Source organism: Serinus canaria, chromosome 1 (assembly GCF_022539315.1).
Source record: "Serinus canaria isolate serCan28SL12 chromosome 1, serCan2020, whole genome shotgun sequence".
NCBI classification, from domain to species: Eukaryota; Metazoa; Chordata; class Aves; order Passeriformes; family Fringillidae; genus Serinus; species Serinus canaria.
Window position 1 is genome coordinate 21,568,331 of NC_066313.1, and position 19,833 is coordinate 21,588,163.

General features: G+C 44.4%; 2 protein-coding genes across 8 annotated transcripts in view; both read left to right on the plus strand.

The window, feature by feature from the left end:
• The window catches only part of GRAMD1C (GRAM domain containing 1C), a 51,151-nt gene extending 39,743 nt beyond the window's left edge, over positions 1-11,408 (plus strand). For 6 of the 7 annotated variants that reach the window (XM_030234227.2, XM_050973133.1, XM_009102550.4 and 3 more), the window contains 9 exons: positions 1,607-1,753; positions 2,506-2,624; positions 3,720-3,862; positions 5,415-5,518; positions 6,212-6,391; positions 7,882-7,939; positions 8,443-8,553; positions 9,392-9,497; positions 11,198-11,408. In XM_030234227.2, the coding sequence (XP_030090087.1) occupies positions 1,607-1,753; positions 2,506-2,624; positions 3,720-3,862; positions 5,415-5,518; positions 6,212-6,391; positions 7,882-7,939; positions 8,443-8,553; positions 9,392-9,497; positions 11,198-11,275 (1,046 nt within the window). In that variant the 3' untranslated portion in view covers positions 11,276-11,408. The remainder of the gene's footprint in view (positions 1-1,606; positions 1,754-2,505; positions 2,625-3,719; positions 3,863-5,414; positions 5,519-6,211; positions 6,392-7,881; positions 7,940-8,442; positions 8,554-9,391; positions 9,498-11,197) is intronic. The other variant, XM_030234228.2, reaches the window with a different exon arrangement.
• A 1,064-nt stretch (positions 11,409-12,472) lies between these two features.
• On the plus strand, positions 12,473-19,833 carry ZDHHC23 (zinc finger DHHC-type palmitoyltransferase 23). Its single transcript, XM_030234854.2, is given in 5 exon segments — positions 12,473-12,614; positions 12,832-13,527; positions 14,237-14,370; positions 14,373-14,403; positions 15,228-19,833. Coding segments are annotated over 5 exon segments (1,236 nt in total). The 5' UTR covers positions 12,473-12,507; the 3' UTR covers positions 15,496-19,833.

The window sequence follows — 19,833 nt, forward strand, 5'->3', positions numbered from 1 at the left end:
AGCATCAGTATCTGAAACTTCCTGTCTCTTAGCAAAAGAGAGGATGTGGGGAGTGCACTCTGAAAGGAGAGATCTGTAATGTTGAGGTCTTGTTAAATTAGGTCAGACTTACAGTTTACTTGGCCTGCCTTTTGTTAGAGTTAGATTCAGTTAGGAGACAAAATACAGTGAGCATAAGCTGAAAACTCGGGCTGAATTTCTGGCTTCCTGCAGAATGTTTCAGCACAGCAGAATTTATATTCTACGTGTAATGACTGTGTATTGACTGGTTAAATAGGCCTCTTGAAATGTGTGTTTGCTTTCTGTCCCATCTCATAATTGTGTGGAATTAAAATTGCATAAGCAGCATGGAGAGGAAGTCAACCTCTTGTGCAAGCACAAGAGGTACAGCACTCACGCTTCACTTTTGGGGTCCTACTTTGAAGCCTGATGAGATCAAGGAGAGCTTTTTTGGAGGCAGATGTTCTAGCAGGCTAGGACTAGCACTAGAGAAGGAGTCTGCTCAGTCAGAACTGGGTTTCCTTGGGGACTGCTGTGGTTGCTCAGTCGGTGCATTTAGTTTATCAGTACTGACTGCTACCAAGCCAGTAACGTTTTAAGTGCTGTAACCTTAGCCTGCAGGCAGCTTGTGAACTACAGCATGATATTCAAGCTCCCCTTGCATTCATGGACCTTTCCTAGCCCTGACCATTCATTTGTATCAGTTGAAAGGTTGGCCGTCCTGACTTGTGTCTGTCTGCTGCAAGATTTGCATTTGGGCTGCTTGTTTCATTTTAATGATGTGTGGTGCTGGGGGGCTTGTTTCTTGTGCTGGTAATTACAGTTTAGGATTGACTTGTTTCTAAAGCATAAGCAGATTGAGTTGGGATTGGCACAGGAAACTGCTTGCCCTCTAGGATTATAGTTCTATCCCTTATCTCTTGCAAGTGTGGCTGAGAAAACCACAAAGCTGAGTCATGCCAGCAACCACCAAGAAGCAGAAATAGCAAAGATCAGTGCTGCAGCCACAGAATGCCACTGGGGTGCTCGGTGGCTTTGAAATAGATGATGGCTTTTGAGCTTCTCCATGCATTTTTGGGAACTGCAGAATGAAGCAGGGTATCCCTTGTGTTCCTGTTCAATAGGTATGGAGGGAGGAACTGTTTGGGAGTCTACCTGGTCCCTTAGACTGTGGGCATTACCAGTGTTTCAACTGTTAAAAGCAGAATTCTGGAACCAGCCATAAGACAAAAACTGTTATGGTTTTACTGCCCTTCTTTCTTATCTTTTGTACAATTGACACACATATTAATTGAAAATATGCTAACTTTCTTTCCCTAATGTTTCTTGCCGGATTAGTAGAATACTGAAGGCAAAATTAAAGGGATGGTACCTTTTGCTGTTAATTTATCAGTTTGCACAGGGAAGTGGTAGTAATGGTGTGTATTTGAAAATCAGCTTTGGACTTTGTTCCTGAAGGCAACTTTGCTGCTATCCTTACTGGGTTTCTGAGAGCAAGAAACAAATGCTGATGCAAGCATGGGAAATATTTAAGCTGTAATAAAGCCTAGAATGCTATCAAGGTTATGCATAATACTGTTCTAAACCTGATCTCTATCTTTCTTAGCAGTGAAGGAGACTGTCTCTGACAATGATCTCTATGGGAGACTTTTTATAAACAGAGTTTTCCACATCACTGCAGACAAGATGTTTGAAATCCTTTTCACCAATTCTCACTTCATGCAGAGGTTTCTTAATTCCAGGAGTATAGTAGGTAATAAACTCTTCTCCCTTGTGTCTATTACAAGCTACCCTGAAAATTTTTACCTCTGAGAATTGCTAAATAGGGCTAAGTTGAATTTTTTTGAAGTTTTTCCTTGCTTTAAAAGAATTTTTAAGCTTTTAAGTTTCACTATGAGAGAGGTTTCCCTAGTTATGCACATTTTGGAGTAAAAACCTCATTTCAGTGCACCACAAAACTGCACCTCAATGCTTGAATTTTGAGTAGGTTATTAAGTTGATGTTTCTGTGGGGTATTTCTGATTACATGGTGTCCCAGAAATAGTGAAATTTGTATGGCTGGTACACAGGCAAAAATCATTGCATCCTCCTAAACAGTACTCACAGGCTTTAATTTTCTGGGTGAGTAAATTTTATTCACTGAGACCGTAAGAACAAAAAATCAAGTCAAAAAAGGGCAATATTTATTCAGTGTCAGCTGGGAAGGCAATGTGGCAAAAGCCTTTGATAATGCTAAGTGAATCTATTCCCCTTTAAGCAAATGGGAAATGACATATTTTCATTTAATTGCTTACTCTTTTGTCAACCCTATTCAGTAGATTCAGGCTCAGCTATCCAGAGCCTCACCTTTGTTTACTAGCAGACTACATGGGTATGTTTTTTCCTGGAAAAGCCCCACAATTAATTGGAACCAGTTTTCTGTCTTTCCCCCTACTCCTGTTTTCAAACTGTTAAGACATAAGACAGGTAATTTTTATGTGAGATCTTGCATAACTTCTCATTTAGATGCTGTATCAACCCCGTGGAATAGAGACTCCAACGGCAATCAGTTGAGGACTTTGACGTACACTGTAACAATTAATAATCCTCTCTGTGGGAAGTTCACAACTGCAACGGAAAAGCAGGTACTGTGTGCTGTGTCTGTGTCTGTCTGGTGCCCTTTAAAGCAAGGGACCGGTCAGCTCTGTGGTCTGTCAGAGTTCTGACTGTGGATTAAAGTTCAGTGAATTGAATGTGCATCTGCAGTTTAAACAAAGCATCTCTCAGGTGGCTTGCTGTGTCTCACTATTACTGAGCCAATGCTTATTAGATGAGAGAGGCTTTCTGCCTTTACAGATGACTGTAAACTCCCATGAAACTCACAGGGAAACGTATTAACATCTCTTAGGAACTGGGGGGTGAAAAGGTGCAATTAAAGGCTTTTAGTGTCCACTTCTGGGCTTCTCAGTATGAGAGATGAATCGCCTAACAAAGGGCCACTAAGATGATAAAAGGACTGCAGCATACCATGTTGGCTGAGAGCTGGAAATATTCAGCCCAGAGAAGAGAAGACTTAGGGGCATCTTAAAATTTTTAGAAGCATGTGAAGGAGGGTGCAAAAAATTCTGAGTCACACCCTCACCATCAAAGGCCACGGATTTCAGTGGTGCCCAGTGACAGGACCAGAGGTGATGGACACAAACTGAAACACAGATGATTACTTCTGAACATCAGGAAACACTTTTTCACTGTGAGGGTGACTAAGCAGTGGAACAGGTTGTTCATAGAGGTTGTGGTAGCTCCTTCCTTGGAGGTATTGGAAAGCCACCTGGACATGAAGCTAGGCAACCAGCTCTGGGTAGTCCTGCCTGAGTTCTTGGACAAGACAAACACCAGAGGTGCCTTCCAATCTCAACCCTTTTGTAGTTCTGCTTTGGGAAAGGTCTCAAAGAAAAGCTGTGGTCATGAGGCAGTGGCCAGCCTTGTATCTGGTTCTTGAGGTGGCAGTGGGCAAATCCTGATGTTGCTGATATTGGCTCAAGCAGGAGGCATCTTCTCTTTTCCCACCCCACCTATACTTGATATTCTTAACTGGTTTTTATAGTGGTTCTTCAGGCTTTCTCTCTCCTTGAGTTCACTTGGAGTTGGTTGATGCAGCCTAAGGATCTCAGGCTGAAAGGGGCGGGGGAAATTTGTGTACCATGAGTACACCTTCTTAATTTTAGTTTCTTTTTTGATAGATCCTGCATAAGCAGAGCCAGAAGGGTCAGTCTTACCAGGTAGATGCTGAGGTCCTGACCCATGATGTCCCCTACCATGATTATTTCTACACTGTGAACAGATACTGCATCAGCCGCACATCCAGTCACAAGTGCCGGTTACGGTGAGCCTGCATGGTGCATGGGGGGACGGCAAAAGCCAAGGCAGGGATGTTCTCAGTTGAGATTTGCCAGCAGCAGAGAGAATGTTGGGTTCTCTTCTGAAAAAAAAGCTTAGTTTACTTCTTGTCAATGTATGCTGTGCTTGGATCTCATGAATGCAGTGAGAAATTAACAGAGACGTTGACTCTGAGGTACAGAACTCATCTCCAAGAGTGAACTGGGTCATGACCAGCCTTGTGTTTTTGAGTGCAGCTGTGTGAGTGGGAGAAATTGGAAAAAATTGAGATGCTTTATTAGAAGGTTTCCCAGTCATCCTTGCTAAGGGTCTGTAGAGGAGAATGATTTTACAGGAATGTGCAGGGACGATAGAATGTACTTAATTTTGCAAGGAGGGTACTCAAGTGAACTCTGTCTACATACGGAATTTCCTGTCCGATTTATTGAAAACATTGTAAGTGGTGCTGTCTTCAGTAAGAGCTCTTTTCTCAAACTTTATCAGTGCTCAGGAAAGGTTAGCAAGCCCGGATTCTATTCTGGCTAATCTCAGGCTACTGAAAACTCCCTCTCTACTGGGAGAAAGGAAGGAAGGTCCTTGAAAGACTGCTTTGGGTTTTTTATGAGTGAATCACTGTTCTTCTTTGAGACCTAGACTTGTTTTTTCTGAGACATGCGACAGTGCTAGGATAAGAGCAAAAACCTAGGTGCACATGGTGCACAGAGCATACATGTATAGAACAGAAGGCACATGGTGATGTTACAGCTGGCCTTACTAAACTATGTTTAAAATGGCTCAGAAACTCTTATTTTAAAGGAGTTGTTTTGTTACACCATACACAGTGGGCACACATTGATTGGGAAGATTACTTAAAAAGTTGAAAAAACTGTATTCTAGGATGGTCAGTCTTCTTGACTGAAATCAAGGACATTGTCCTTTATGAATAGCTTTGGGATTCACTCAGAAGCATGCGTCTGAAGGATTCTAGTCCAATTCATTTTTATTCTGGATGCAGTATTGATTAGCTTTACCTGAGGAATGCAAGGAATGCATGGTAGGAATGTCATTTTCCCCTCTGTCACTTTCATGGAAAGACAGATTTTAATTTCTGTCTACTCAGGGTAGGATGTGAGCACTTGAGTTGTGATAAAGAATTTCACTTTCTGCTATTGTAGTGCCCATGTAATATATCATGTGTACTCATACAAAATAAAAATCAGGACTTTATTATCTGGAAGCCTGAAATCCTATTTTACATAAGTGTTAAAATGAGAATGCTTCAGAGGGTAGAAATCATCTGATAGTGTGAGCCTGAAGGAAAGCATTCCAAAATGTTTCCCATAATTTGGACATTTGGATTTTGACACTTTAGCTAGAGATGTTGTCTTTGCTACTGTCTCTTGCTTTTTTTTCAATGCTGCCCAGCTGGAGAGCAATGGCAGTTCCAGTTAGTATTGTAAATTTTAGACATAAGCTGGAGGCTGCTTCTGATAAGAGTTTTCTGTTATCACAGTGCTGCCTAGAAGAGCACTTTTCCATTACTGCATTCTGTTTTCTAGGGTTTCTGCAGAAGTGAAGTACAAAAAACAGCCTTGGGGCCTTGTCAAGTCTGTAATTGAGAAGAATACCTGGGGAGGAATACAGGAAAACTTCAAACAACTTGGTGAGGCATTTTCTTCTTTGTGCTGGAGTAAGGAGCCTACCTTTGCTGTGTATGGTTTTTTTTTTTTTTTTTGTCAGTCAAACCTGGCTTCTTGAAGAATGGCTTAAAAAAAAGGCAACACCTAAGCAGTCTTAAAGACAGAACTTCCTGTCATCAGTGTATCTGCCAGTTCCAGGGTATGAAAGAAGCCTTATGGCTAACAAGGGGCTCTTGTATACCTGGCCATAATGGCTTTTAGAAAGAAACACGAGGAGCAGCAGGAAAGCTGTTATTCTCAGCTGAATTTGCTTATCTCTAAGAATTGTTTTGACTGTGCATATGAGAAGAGAAGCAGTGGCACTTGCAGGCTCCATGTCTGTTCACAGCCTGGCCAGCCACTGCTGCAGGCTCACAGTCTAAGACAATTTCTAGCCTCAGTCTAACAGTGTCATGCAGTGCTCTTCCAACTGCTGTCTGGCATAGCATTGAACAATCCTGTCTGGGCTGAGTGTGCACCACCTCTGCAGAGTGTTCCAAGTGCCCTCTAGAAAACAGAACAGGGGTAGAGGTCAGGGTGTAGTTTGCCAATTACCTGCTTTAAGTTCAGGTATTTGAAGGTGTGCTTGTTCCTCTCACTCCCACCTTGCATATCTCACAATTTGTCTTCACCTTTTTTTTGAAAGTTTGGTAACCTCCTTTTTTTTTCCGCCTCAGAATCAGATCTCCTAATGGAGGAATATGCAATTAATCAATCCATAGAAGACTCTGGGAAATTACTTGCTCTGAGACGAAGGCGACGCACTTTACACCGGGGTTTGGCAGAATCACTTCCCAAACGCTCTTCCCAGCATTCCTCTGGTGACATGGGAGTAGAGTCCCAGGGCAGCTTAATAGGTAGGAATTTTTTATATCAAGTGTTTTCCAAAAGGTATGTTCAAGAAAGCATAACTCTTAAAATAGTGCAAGAGTAGCACTTGCTACTCTTGCACTATTGCTCTTGTCTGTGATAGCAAATGCTTTAACAAGTTCAAGCTTCTTCAAGCTTGCATAAAGTATATTTGGAGCATGCATGATCACTTTTATCATGAGTATCTCATGAAATTAAGGCTAATATCACCTTCAGTTTTAAAACAAACAAAAATAAATCAAAATCTTAAATACTGCTCTGTATCTGCAAAGGTTTGAAAATGAGATTGGATCAGGGAAAAAAAAACCTGATTCATGTAAAGGTTCTGAAAAATTTATTTTTTTCTCAAATAACTGCACACATAGGTCATGAGTTGATTGAACTTTGCCACTTGCCTCTTGGCCCTGTCATCTCAGTTTTGGATATTGATTTTTAACGTTAAAAAGTCTGTTTTCCATATGCTTCTGTAATTTCTGGGTCACTGAAGCATTTCTTGCAGTTCTACTGCCCTTAGGCACCACAGACTTGGCCACCAGCATATACAATATTAGTTTCCCCTAGGGAGATGAGGAACATTTGTGCACCAGTTTGTACCAGGGAATGGTGGATTCCATGACAGAAGTTGAATTGTAAACAGTGAGGTAGGAGCAAGTACACTTCCCTAAAGAGGGAGACAACAAGTATTGATAGCACTGAGAGAATATTTGGATCAACAGCATGTGTAAAGGACTCTTTACCTATGTGAAACTGCTTCCTAATTACTTAATTTTGCTACTCTTGCTCCAGCTTTTCAGATGAGTGTGCCTCTGTGTGCATTACAGCTTTTATGTGTGTCTTTTGTGCAGGGCAGGATATGCAAAATTAATTATAAGGATCAGTGTGCCCACAGTGATAGATGCTCGGTTTGGAGAGAACAGGCACACTCTGTCTCTCAGTGTCTGATCCCTGATACCTGCCAAAGAGCAGGTGGCCTCTCGAAGGGCTGTTTTCAGGACAATAGATAAACCAAGCCAGTAAGGATGGGACAAGTTACAGGAGAATGTGACTGACACTGGTTGTCAGAAAGATGAATGTGAGCAGGAGCACAAGCAGGAGAGATACACTTTGCAGCCTCTCTGCTGTGTGTGACTAGCAGCACATATGCATGTTAGTAATGGATGGACTTCAACCTTATCAGGCTATTCAGGTTAATGTGATCATGCCCCCCCAGTATTGTGTTCTCCCCAGCACAGTGGGTGGGGGAATTCTGATGGAAGAGCCTAACTGTTCAGCCAGCTTCTCAGAGATGACTGCAAAAATGCCTTGGTGAATGTTGGAGGTGATCCCGTGCACCTACATGACCTGATTTTATTTTTCCATCAGAAGTTATTGGGCTATTCTGTGTGAAGTGCTGGGCACTGACATGTATCAATCTGGAGACATCCTTTAGGGATATTCTTTAGTACTTTTTAACCTCCTTCTCTTCCATGCCCTATAGGAAGGAAAAGAGATGCAGTAAGTAGGACCACCACCATCATTGTAGTAATGAGTGTCTTGTAAGTACTCACTTGCATTAAAGTGTTGCTTGACTCAAGCTCATCTTGGTTTTTATCTGCATTTGTTCCTCTTTTGCATGTTAAGATTGCATGTGGTATGATAAACTAATTTGAGTGGGACATGTGGGTATAAAAGGGGAGTGGATTGACTTGGAAATGACATGTGGGATGAAAATGATGAAAATGCTGACTTGTCAAACTAGTCTACCTTAAAGGTTTACTTAGGTCTGTCCTATTGAAAAAATAAAGTCTAGAATCTACCCATTCCTAGTTTTAAAAGTTCCAAGAAGAGATAGTGTTGCTATTTTTTTGCTATTACCCAGCCTAATGGTAACTGCTAGGAATTGTTCAGATAGATATTAATTTTCACTATAGCACTGCCCCATGCCTTTTTTTGCTGGAAGGATTCTGTTTCCTTAGCTGTCTTTAAGCCATGATCTTGTGTTTGTAGCATTGCAACTGAAATTGTTGAACTCTTGATTTTTGTTCTCTTTTATATGCAGTTTGCTGCTCTTGGTCTTGCTGAATATAACACTGTTCCTCAAACTCTCAAAGATAGAGCATGCAGCTCAGTCCCTTTATCATGTCCAACTTCAGGAGGAAAGCTCTTTGAAGTAAGTTGAGTTCGCAATCTTTGCTTGCTTTCTTCTTCAGCTTATGTGAGAATCTGATCAAAAGAAATAAATTATAAATTATGAAATTGAATGGTAAGTCTTCAGAAGTGGCTGGGGCTTGCTGTACTTCTGTGGTCTATGCTGAAATCCAGTGGCATGTCTGACTGCATCTTGCAGTAATAAATTTCTTCTCTGGCAAGCTGTTTTAGAAGAAATGTTAACCTTAGTTTGCATTTATCAGCCTGCTGTGACTCATCTTCTGTGAATATCATAGTGCTGATCACACAACTGAAGTGTTCATCCTGTGTGAACCAGCCTGTTCTCAAAAGGAATGTTAAAGATACATTTGGCTTTTTAGCTTCTCTCTGTGAGTCTCCTAAATCTCCTCTTCTTCACAAACTTTCATGTTAGGTGCCTTTTTTACTGAGACACACAAAGATGTTGCTTCCTCTTGAATACAGTATCAACAAAAAAGTTAAAAACCATATTCTGATTTTGAGTCTGGAAGGGATGTGGGGACCTCCCACAGTGACAGTCTCAGAACTGGTTAGAGTGACTTTCTTCCTAAGAAGGATCTTGCTCCCTGAAGTGTGGACCTTATGTTGTAAACATAATGTGAGCACAGTTTTTTCTTGGTGGCTGTTGCCTGCAAAGGTCTGAGGTACTCGCTTCAAGAAAACAGGTATTGGAATTCATCTGCAGGCAGCTTTGTATGTGGCTTTTGTAAGAGGATGCTCTTAGCAATGGCAGAGCAATGGTGGCAGAGAACAGTTGCTTTTAAAAGGCATCGAGGTAGGTGCATGTTTCATGTTTCTGATGTAATCTTAATCTTTTTCAGCATATCCCCAGAAATTGTATCAAAAGAGGAGATACCTCAATATGATAAAGAACAGGTTAAACATGTGAAGGGAGTTTTAAGAGACTCAATTGAAATGCTTGAGCAGGTAGGTCTGAAAATCTTTCTTGGTGAAGTTCTTGTTTCTCAACAACTCAAGTTTTCTCCCTTGTGTTATCATAGCTTGATGTGGTGTGGTGCTAGATAAAGTTTTCTTGGTCTGTTTTGCCCCAGGCTTGAGTTTAGTTAACAGGCAGTGCTTAGGTTTCTGATGTTTTGGATTGCTTTGGTTTTGAATTTGTTTCTTGGAGGGTTGGGGGTTTTTTTGGTTGGTTCGTTTTGGTTTGGGTTTGTTTGTTTGTTTGTTTGTGGGTGGGTTTGTTTTGTTTTTTGTTGGTTTGGGTTTTTTATTTGACTAAGATGTAAGTACCCATGTCAACTTTCTTAAACTTGTCAAGTGCTTAAGAGATGTGTTAATGCAGTTCTGAATCATGACAAAGCAGACTGGAGTATTTCAGAACAGATTCCCTTTTCTAAGAACACTCATATTAAGATTTGTGAAGTGTTTTGCTGTCTTATTATGGAATTTCTTTATTCAGTTTTATCTTGGCATTTGCTCCCCACTACTCTTCTAGATATTGGCAAGAGTTTCATTTAGCATTGATATCAAGGGGCCACCTAATCTCCAGTCAAAGATAAATAATTTGTGCAGACCATATGTTTCTGAGAGGCTCCATAGAAGATAATCCTCCTTCACAGTAACTTAAAATTTCAGGCTCTTATATACTACAGACCAAAAAAAAGAAAAAAAATTATGAATACTGTTGTGTCTCTCTGATCCTGAAGTCCATGACTGTTAAATCCTTATGATGCTAGGCTGAAATTTCAGCTCAGTACCTGAAGGACAGTAAATTCATGCTTTAGTTTTTACTTACTACTCAGAAATGTTCTGATTTTAACTTCATTTATTATGTCTTCTAATGCAATGGAAAGCTGAAGGGGGAGTTCACATGTACCTTTCTCCATAGTTTGCTCTTTGTTCTTCCGTGTAAATACCTATGCCAATTTTCTCCGCTACAGGAGGTTAGAAAAAGAAGCCATTTCTTACACTCCTCGTTTAGAGGTGTCTCTGCATGCACAACTGCTATTAATCTATTAATTAACCACTTTGATCGCAACTTGAAAAAGCCTGAGTGCTGGAGGTTTCACTTTAGAGATGAAATTTTCTGATTTTCATGCCATTTTTATTTTATGTGCTTTCATCCAAACAATTCCTAATTCTGAAGTGTTAAGTGCTTTTGAACGCACAGTGTAAAAAAAGAAAAGTGAGAATTTAGCCACCTTTTTCATCCAGAATGACACTTTTTGTCTGTCAGTCTTGATGCATCTTAATGCTTGCTACCTTGTGTTTTCTGAGGGTTGTCAATAATCTAAACATGTTTTGTGCACCAAAATGCACTAGGAGGGCCAGGTAGTAAAAGAAAATTCATGTTGTGCTGCCATGTTCCTTGGAGTATTTGCACTGAACGTTATCTGTGACTAAAAATGAGTGGGGTGGTTTATCTTCTGTGACGTTGTCTGGTGAGGTGTTAAGATTTTATCATCCTGGACTGTTAGTATTTATAAACTCTATGGAGTGTATCTGTGAGGAGAGCACAGTAGGCTAACTGTTTATGGAAACAGGGAGGAGGAAATCACATGAAATCTTTGAAAGAAAAGGAGGAGGGAGACTTTATTTTCCTGATATCTCTTACCCATGCAGGAGACTGACTTAAGTAATTGGTGGGGGGGTGGATTGTATTTTCACAGCTGAAGATTTCCCTTTCCATGCTCCAAAGAAGCTTTGACCACTTGAACAGGACACAGAGCAGCAAGACTGAGAGTTAATAGGCACATCAGCTTTTCATTCAAGATGTTGGAAGAACAGATGTGTGTGTGAGGACTTGTGGGGTAGGGAGTGTAACTGTCTTCTCTGGACTCTTTACTATTGCACAGAATAAAAGGTTTGTGGAAGAAGTAAGTCGGGTTCTGCGTTGCCATAGCTTGGCAGTCTTGTCTCTCCTGCCAGCCTTCTTGTCTGGGGAGTCTCAATTCCAAACAGTGCAGAGCTCTTGGATCCATCTTGGTGAGTGAGTGAGGGCAGTTGTACTGCTGTTGAATGGATCTGAACATTTCAGAGGGGAAAAAAACACTTGGCAGAGACCTGGGCTTGTCTTATGAAATTGCAGCTTTTTATGTCAGGAAAATGACCATCAGTGAACAGTGTTTTGGAGAAAAAAGAATGTTAGTGGATTCACAGCCACATGATCTTCATAGTCTTTTTTTAGCCATGGGGACCTCGTGAAACAAGTCACCATCTTAACGATGAATATGCCTAAGATTAATTAACAGGAAAAGGTTTAAGATCTCTTGCATACTGCAAGCTTTGGCAGGCTGCCTTCTGCCGTATGTTTCCAGCTCTCCCAGAGAAATTTCAGCCCTCGGTGTTTTCCCTCTATCGAGGGTTGTGCTTCAGCGGGGTGTGCCCACTGATGATGAAACTCCTTTTCATCAAGCGTTTTCCAAGCAGGTTGAGGGAAAGAAGATGAATACAGAAAGAAAATCCCAGAAAATGCAAGGGCCGGCCCCCTCCCTCGAGTTTGGGCCGTGTTAGGAGGGCAGCGCTGGCTCGGGCGGTGCACAGCCCATCGGGCAGTGATGCAGACACAGGTGTGGTGTAGGGAGGGGGGTGCAGGGTCGGTGTCGAGGTGTGCGGGGGTGGTGGGGGGGCAGCTTTTCCCGGCCCCGTGTCCAGCCCCGGGAAGCGGGGGCGGCCCAGGCCCATGGCGCCGCCCCCCGCGGCCGCCACCTGTTGCGCTGCCCCTTTAAGGCAGGTGCCCCCGCGTGACGGCGGCGCCGCCCCCCGCGCGCCCATTGGCGCGCGCCGCCGTCAGGTGGACTGTCCGGGCGGGGGCGCCGCCCCCCGCACACCTCGGGGCGCGCGCGGCCAATGGCGGGCGGGCGCTGCGGCGGGGGCGGGGCCGCGGGGCGGGGGCGGTGGCGCGCGCGGGGCACCTGAGGCGGCGGCGCCGGCGGGAGCCGCTCCCGGCCCCGCGGGAGGGACGGGGCGGGCGGCAGCGATGGAGGAGCCGCTCTGCTGCTGCGAGTACGTGGACCGGCGCGGCCGGCGCAACCACCTGGCGGCGTGCTGCTGCGACTGCGAGGAGCTGGACGACGGCTGCGACAGGTATCGGCTCTGCGACCCCGGGGGCCGCCGACTGCGGGACGCCCTCCCGGCGGCGGCGTCCCCGCGGGGCTGCCGCTCCCGGCTGGTACCGTGAGCCGCGTCCCGCTTCCCGGGAAACTTGTCGGGAGAGAGGGAAAGGGGAGGCGGTGGGAGCGGGACGGGGCAGGGGGCGCGGCTGCCCCGGTGCCAGCCGGCGCTGTACTCCTCGTGTTCGCAGGTGGCTGACGTGCAAATCCCTGGCCCCGGGAGCGCTGGAGAGGATCGGCGACACCATCGCGGACCGGCTGCGGGTCCCCTGGTTCTCGGGGGCCGTGAAGATCAATGTCAGCCTCGTGCCGCCGCTCGTCCTCCTGCCCGTCTGCCTCCACGTTGCCGCCCTGCACTTCCTGCTGGGGCTCATCATTCTGACATCCCTGCCCGTTGTGGTGCTGTGGTATTACTACCTCACCCACCGGAGGAAGGAACGGACTCTGTTCTTCTTGAGCCTGGGGCTCTTCTCCTTGGGATATATGTACTATGTATTTCTCCGGGAGGTGGTTCCCCGGGGCCACGTGGAGCATTCCCAAGTGGTCACTCTCACGTGCGGGTTAATTCTTATGCTTGCAGCCCTGTCTCGAGCCAAGAAGGACCCTGGCTACCTTCCCATCCTAGCAGGCAATGAGAGGCCATCGCTGCAGGGTTTGCACAACAAGAGTGTTAGAGAGAGCTCCAGCGGGCTCCATGGCATCTCAGGTGCTGCCAGCAGTCGTGCTGTGAATGGGGAGGCTAAAGGTTATTGCAGGATGTCAGCTGGGCAGCCAGCAGGTGTGAAAAAGGACTGGTGCACTAAATGCCAGCTGCTCAGGCCAGCCCGAGCAGGTCACTGCCGGCTTTGTGGCAGGTGCGTGAGGAGACTGGACCATCACTGTGTCTGGTAGGTTTTGCATGGCTGAGGCTCCCTGTGTTCTCTGAGTTCCCTCCTTTTTAAAGTAAGCTTCTTTATTTACAGTCCCTGGAAAATAGAGTTGCTTTTGCTATGTGCAAGACCTTATGGCACTCTATAAATACAAAAAGCTTTGTATTTACCCTTCAAAAGAACAGTTAGAATAACTGTTTATTCTAAGTGGGTTGAGCTGAAAGCTGTAAGTGTCTACAGCATACTTCAGAATTGCTTTTCCTTCTCTACTATTTTTCATTAGTTTGGGATTGTTTTTGTTGTGGGTTTTCTTGGATTTGTTTTTTTTTTTGTTAGGCTTGGTCTGTAGAGCACTAGCAATCCTGCTAGTTTAATTGCATTAGCGCTCTCTTGGGGCAAGGGAGCCCAAAGCTACCTTTTTGGGTGTTCCTGTGGTGCTGGAACCAAGAGGCCAGTAGGGTTTAATGTATCTCAGCAAAGGATACTACCCCTGCTAAAAATTTGATGCAAACAGTCTGCTGCTGTTACCCTACAAGTCTGTTGTCTTGTGTTTGTAACCTTTCTATATAAAGTTATAAAGCTTTGAACATTTTTCAAAGTTCTTAGTCTGTGTCGATTGGAAGTACCTTGGAAATTAGGTTCTCTGACAGCTGGGGGAGGGAGAAGGAATAGAAGACAGTTTCTTTTCTTTTTTAAGCAAAGTAATCTTTTTTTTTTCCTTTTGGAGGATTAACAGCTGCGTAGGGGAGCAGAACCATCAAGCTTTCATCCTTGCACTCTCCTTCTTCATGCTCACCTCTGTGTATGGGATTATTTTGACCCTGCACACCATCTGCAGGGGCCGAAGTCTGTTTGTGGCATTGTTTACTGCCCTGGGGCCTATTCTGACTACAGGTGAGATGTCTGTCTGGGAGAGAGTTGCGGTGGGAGCAGGCTTGCTCAGGCAGCTTAGCTCCTGTTCCTTGTTTTGCTGGTTGTCAGACCTGATCACAAAGTGTTCCCTAAAAAACTCTGGAAAGCAAAGATGTGTTTCTGCTTTTGCCAAGGTGGGCAGCCTGAGACTTGGAGAGAGCTTGCTATTTATGTAGAAAAAGTTGAAAGGGCTAGGATTTGAAGTATTTATTGTATTACGTATAGATGTATTTTAAAATTTCCCCCCTTCCCCCCCCCACTGATGCATGTAGTGGCCTGACAGCCTGGAATCCACATGCTCTCTCTCCCTCTCATTCCTTACTATTTATCTAGTGAATGTCCTCCAAGCTATCTGCCTAGAACATGCTCTGTCTGATAGGGAAGGTGGTGGGAGCTATTGGACATGAGTTCAGAGACCAGCACTACCAGAGATGGGCAGAGTACTGCTAGTACTCAAGTGGCTCTTCCTTCCTCTACTCCATCTCATGACCTGTAGAGTGAGAGCATCCTGGAGTCCTTAAATAAGGCCTCAGCACCATTACAACACGAAAAGCTTAAAGAGCTAGGTTGTGTGATGGCAATGTGTAAGAGTAGCTCTGCTATCAGTAAAAGCTCTCGTTAAGTAAACCGTGAAGCTTTAATTTTGAGAAAGCCTTTAAGGATTATCTGATGAAAGCAGCAAAGTGAGATCACTGTGGCAGATGTAGATAGGGATTTGAAAGGGTAGTGATTACCAGGGAAAGTCACTTTAAAGCAGCTGCTCCTGTGCTAAATGGCTTCCTTCCCATCTTTTTCCCTGCTGCCAGCTCTGCTCTGTCGTTCACCTGTGTGTGGTACTGTGCCATTGTAACAGCTAGCATGGGATACATCCTCCTTATCCAGCTGTTGAACATCAGCTACAACGTGACTGAGAGGGAAGCTCGGCTGGCTCTGCGGGACAACACTGGGCGCAGACTGCTTGGCGGGTTAGTGATAGACACTGGCCAGTATAACAGGGGACTCCTGTGCAACTGGGGCCACTTTCTGAGCCTGGGGTCTTCTCCTCCACAGCGCTCTGCTGAGGACATCGTGTGACACTCCTCTTTCTGCAGATGGCATTGTGTCATGGCTCACTGACTGTTTAGCTGGGGAGCAGTGCCTCCCACCAGGACTTCTCACACAACCTTTCCTTGTGGTCGTTATGTGGACTATCCCCTCATTGACAGCAGCAGATGTTTTCCTCGGTGGAATGGTTCTTCACATGCTGTGAGCCAGCAATAGGATGCAGAAAGCAGTAAGCCATATTTGCAGGTGAGAGAGGAGGAGCCTGCTGCCTTTTTCCACCGTGGGAAACAGCAAGAAGAGCACAAGGTTTTGAGAACTTGAGTTTCCCTTAGATGTGAATCAGGAGGAACCTGCTGCTGGGCTTCAGAGAGTGCACTGGTTCCCGCAAAGGTTAAGGAATCCATGGTTTTGTACCCGTGTGTGGCATTTTGGAGATGTCAGAAGAGTGAACTTTGGATACAGATAACAGATGGACCCCTGCAGAAACCAGGATCTTTGGCTAAAAGAGACTGTCTAGGCAGTCACTGGGCAGTGCTCTCCTCTCTGGTGCATTTATTTCTTTATTTTTACTATCTCTGATTCCATACAGCTGTGTACATGCTTCTATTAAGTGCCTTTGTGAGCTACGTTCCTGTAGGACTTTGTAAGATCCCTTCACCTCCTGACCCCTAAAGTTGTTATTCCATCCCTGTCTGTCTAAATGAGTGAAAAGAGATCCCATTGTTCTTTCTGCAGGCTGGGTCTGTATTGGTTTGAAGGCTTTGCTCATCTCCCTCAAAGTGTTTCTACTCTGATTATGGGTTGTGACGTGTGACAGCAGGTAGATATACCAAGTAAGGAGTTTTGAAGCAACATGTGACAGTGAACTTTGAGGGCAAAACAAGAGTGCTGTCTGGTATTACTGTAGCTTTATGGAAATTACCTTCATCCTATGTCTATGGGAGAAGGGAGTCTGTGGGAGAGTAGGCAATTCTGCTAACAGCACGTTTGGTAGGTAGCATCTTGGTTGTGTTGTTGTTAGCACACTGATCTTGTCTTCTCTCAATCCAGTTACTATGGAGCTGCCTGACTAGATCTGATTTCTCAAGCCAAGAAGACGAGGAACAGATCAACCCTAAGGTACATAGGGAGAGGTGTAGGATGTGTTGGAGGTGTTTGGTTTTGGGATAGATGACCTGTACTGGCAGGTAAATTAACCTGTTAAAATGTGCTCTGCAAGAATGCCATTTTTTTCCTCGTCAGCCTGCAACTGTATTATGGCCTGGACTTGAGCTTGAGCCAAAATAACAAGGTTTTGGTAGCAGTGGTTTCTGGATTTCATGGGTGGGACTTTTTGTGGGTTTTTTTTTTTTTTTAACCCTTTATGTATGCTGTTGGCCCTGCAATAATAGGAAAGGTCTGGCTGGAAGAGCTGGGGACCATTGCATAAGAATTTCAGGTTGGGCCTAAGGTGCAAAAGCAGAGATAGAGCTTTGTCCTAGCAGTGGTGTTTCAGACATGTGCAGTATGCATGGATCATGCCTGCCCCTGAGTGCATGGGCATGGCAGATAGCTGGGGGATGTTAGGCAAGTGATGCACTGTGCTGCTTTGCAGTAGCTTTGAAGAATAAACTGATGTTGCATGTTCCCAAAAGAAAGCAGGGTTGGGGCTCTCCGTTGGGATCCCTGCCATATTTTTTGAGAGTTCTCCTCATGTGTCCCAGTTTAAGGTAAGGACTGTATCACTCTTTGCACTGTTTGGTTTCCTCAAGTGGCACATTTTATAACCAGCAGATAATTGAGGAGCAGCTGCATTTGGAATGTGGCTATACAGTTACTGAATTTCCCTTATTTCTTTCCCCTTTCCATCCAGTAAGCAGTTCTTTATAAGGAGGTAAAGGGACAGCTCTTTTGCCTCCTACCTCTAACCGAGCACAGTAGAAGGTTCTGACCACTTTCTTGACGCTAATGTGAATAAAAATGTACACAGCTGGACTGTGCAAAGAGTTTCCTTTATGACCTTCTGTTTGGAGCTTGAAGCCTGATCCTAGGAGTTCAAATTGAGACAAAGTTGCTTCCACTTGAGTTGTCTGTAAATGTTTCCATGGCACATATGTATATTGTGATGCCTGCTGACAACCCTCGAGATAAGGATGCTGTGGGCTAGCAGGATCTTCTTAGATCTTACCCTGCTGGCACTGAGGAGCATGATGGCAGAAGGACCTCTTGGACTAAATGAACTCCTGCAGTGGAGACAGCCAATTTGTCTGTCCCTGTGTGCTGCATGCACAGGAATCAATCATGCACCCACAGGCTGAACAAGCTCTGTGAGCTTTTGTAGGTGTGAGATAAGTGATTTCTCAGAGTCCTGCTACTCCTGGCTGGGAAAAAGCAGAGCAGATCACAGGGCGCTTCCCTGGCAATGCTAACACTGTGGTGTTCTCTTGCTCCCACAGGCAGAGATTGGTTTTACCTTTGCAACCTGTCACTGTAGCTTTGTCCCTTGTCTCTTAGTAAGTGGAGGTTTAATCTGAACTGCTTACACAGAGACTCTATCTGGGCTGTTCTCACAGGCAGCGTGGAATTTGGAGTGCAGATTAGGAAGAAAGGACCTGAGAGCTGAAAGCATGCTGAAAACATGCTCCAGTAGAGTGGGGGCAAAGTGCTAAAGTAAATTTCATTTTTTGCACTGGCTCCAGGGGGAACTGAAACCATTCAGGGCACTAAAGGATTGCAAGGATGGAGTTTTTTTCTAGGAGGAAAATGCAGTGCTGGTTCCTCAGTGAAAAGGAGGTTCAGGTGGCTGTAATCTGCATAGTAATGGTGACTGTCTCTTTAACGGCATGGCATTGGTTTACCTCTTCTTGATAGGATTTGCTTTTTGAACGTGTTGGGAGATGAGAAGCATAAAGTAATGGGATATTTCAAAGGCATCTAAATGGGTGGAAGAGTTTCAGTTCCTTCAGATGCATATGTGGGAACTCTCCTTTTAACATCCCTGAGAATTAGCAGGAAACCCTTGGAGGGTAATGCTTCCATTCCAGTTATTGGGAGGGCAAATTGTTGTGATCTGGTGTGCTCAGGAACAGTTTATTCTCTGAGTAATTTCGTGCTGAGCTTGGTACTGACCATGCTAGTACAAAAATGTTAAAATCTAGGCATACAGAGTCAGTCCTCGGGCTCCCTGTGTTAGTAGCTGCCTTGATCCATGCTGCCTGGGGGTTGGAGCAGTGGGAGCAGCCTGCATGTGACAGGGGACTTGTGGGTTGTGTGTCGCCTTCAGGCAAGGATCAGTGTCTCACCTGTAAAGCTGTATGCCTGGCAGGAAACAGTACCCTGCTGGCTCTTGATCATTTTCCCTGCGTGTGAAGAGAGGACCTAAAGCTGATCAAGAGCAGGGAAGGATTTTGGTAATAGCCAGCCTTGATGTTTTTCAACCCAGACTTTGAAAGTTTATCTTGTTTTACCCATGACCTTTTAAGAGACATTTGTTTTTTCACAAATAGTGTGGACTTCTACAAACCAGGCAGAAGGGGCCCAGGGTTCTGATTTTGCTGGTGTTGTAGTGTTACACCCTCCTTGTCCAAATGCCATCACCCCACTGTTTGGTGTCTGTAGCAGGAACAGTGCACTGTTAGATACACCCTGTAAGTGGTGGCTTGGCACTCGTTAACTGTGTCTTCCTGCATTGTGCTTTTTTGTAGGCGAGTCACAGGTCCCCACTTCGGCTGTTTCTCCATTTAACTTGTCCTCAAATGACAAAAGTCACTGGTGAGCCTGAGCTGGTGCTGCTTGTGACTCCTAATCACATTTCAGCCTTCATGCTATGATGGTGCTTTTTTTCCCCTTCAAAGTAGGTTGCTTTCAAGTGTCTTAATGAAACCATTTGCTGTAAAATTTCTTCAGAAGATAAAATGGATACTGCCTCACTGCCTAATGTCTTAATAATGTGCTTGGTTTTTTCCTCCTATATGAATGTATATTGCCTCATTAGGGCAGGAAGCCTGTGTGATTATGGATGTGTTTTCCTGTATTCCTTTCAGTGAAAAATTCTACAGTTACCTAGGATTGGGGTTTTTTGCCACTACCAGGAGGATCCTGCAGCAAAAATCTGTTTGCAAACAGGTGAGGTTCTTTGTGAAAAGTGGGAATTCAGTCTCCTAAGATCTTGTCTTTATGGAATTCCTCTACTGATAATGTGAAGAGTGATGGGCTCTGGAAGAAAGTGGAAAGTATTTTTTATTAAACCTGAGCTTCAGGAAGAAATTTTGTGAAACATTTGTGAGCTTTTTAGAAGATACTGATGTGTGTATGTTTATGTCCATTTTGCATCATGTTTAGTGTTTTCAAATGGGTATCAAATGAATCAAAATAAATTAATGGAAATGA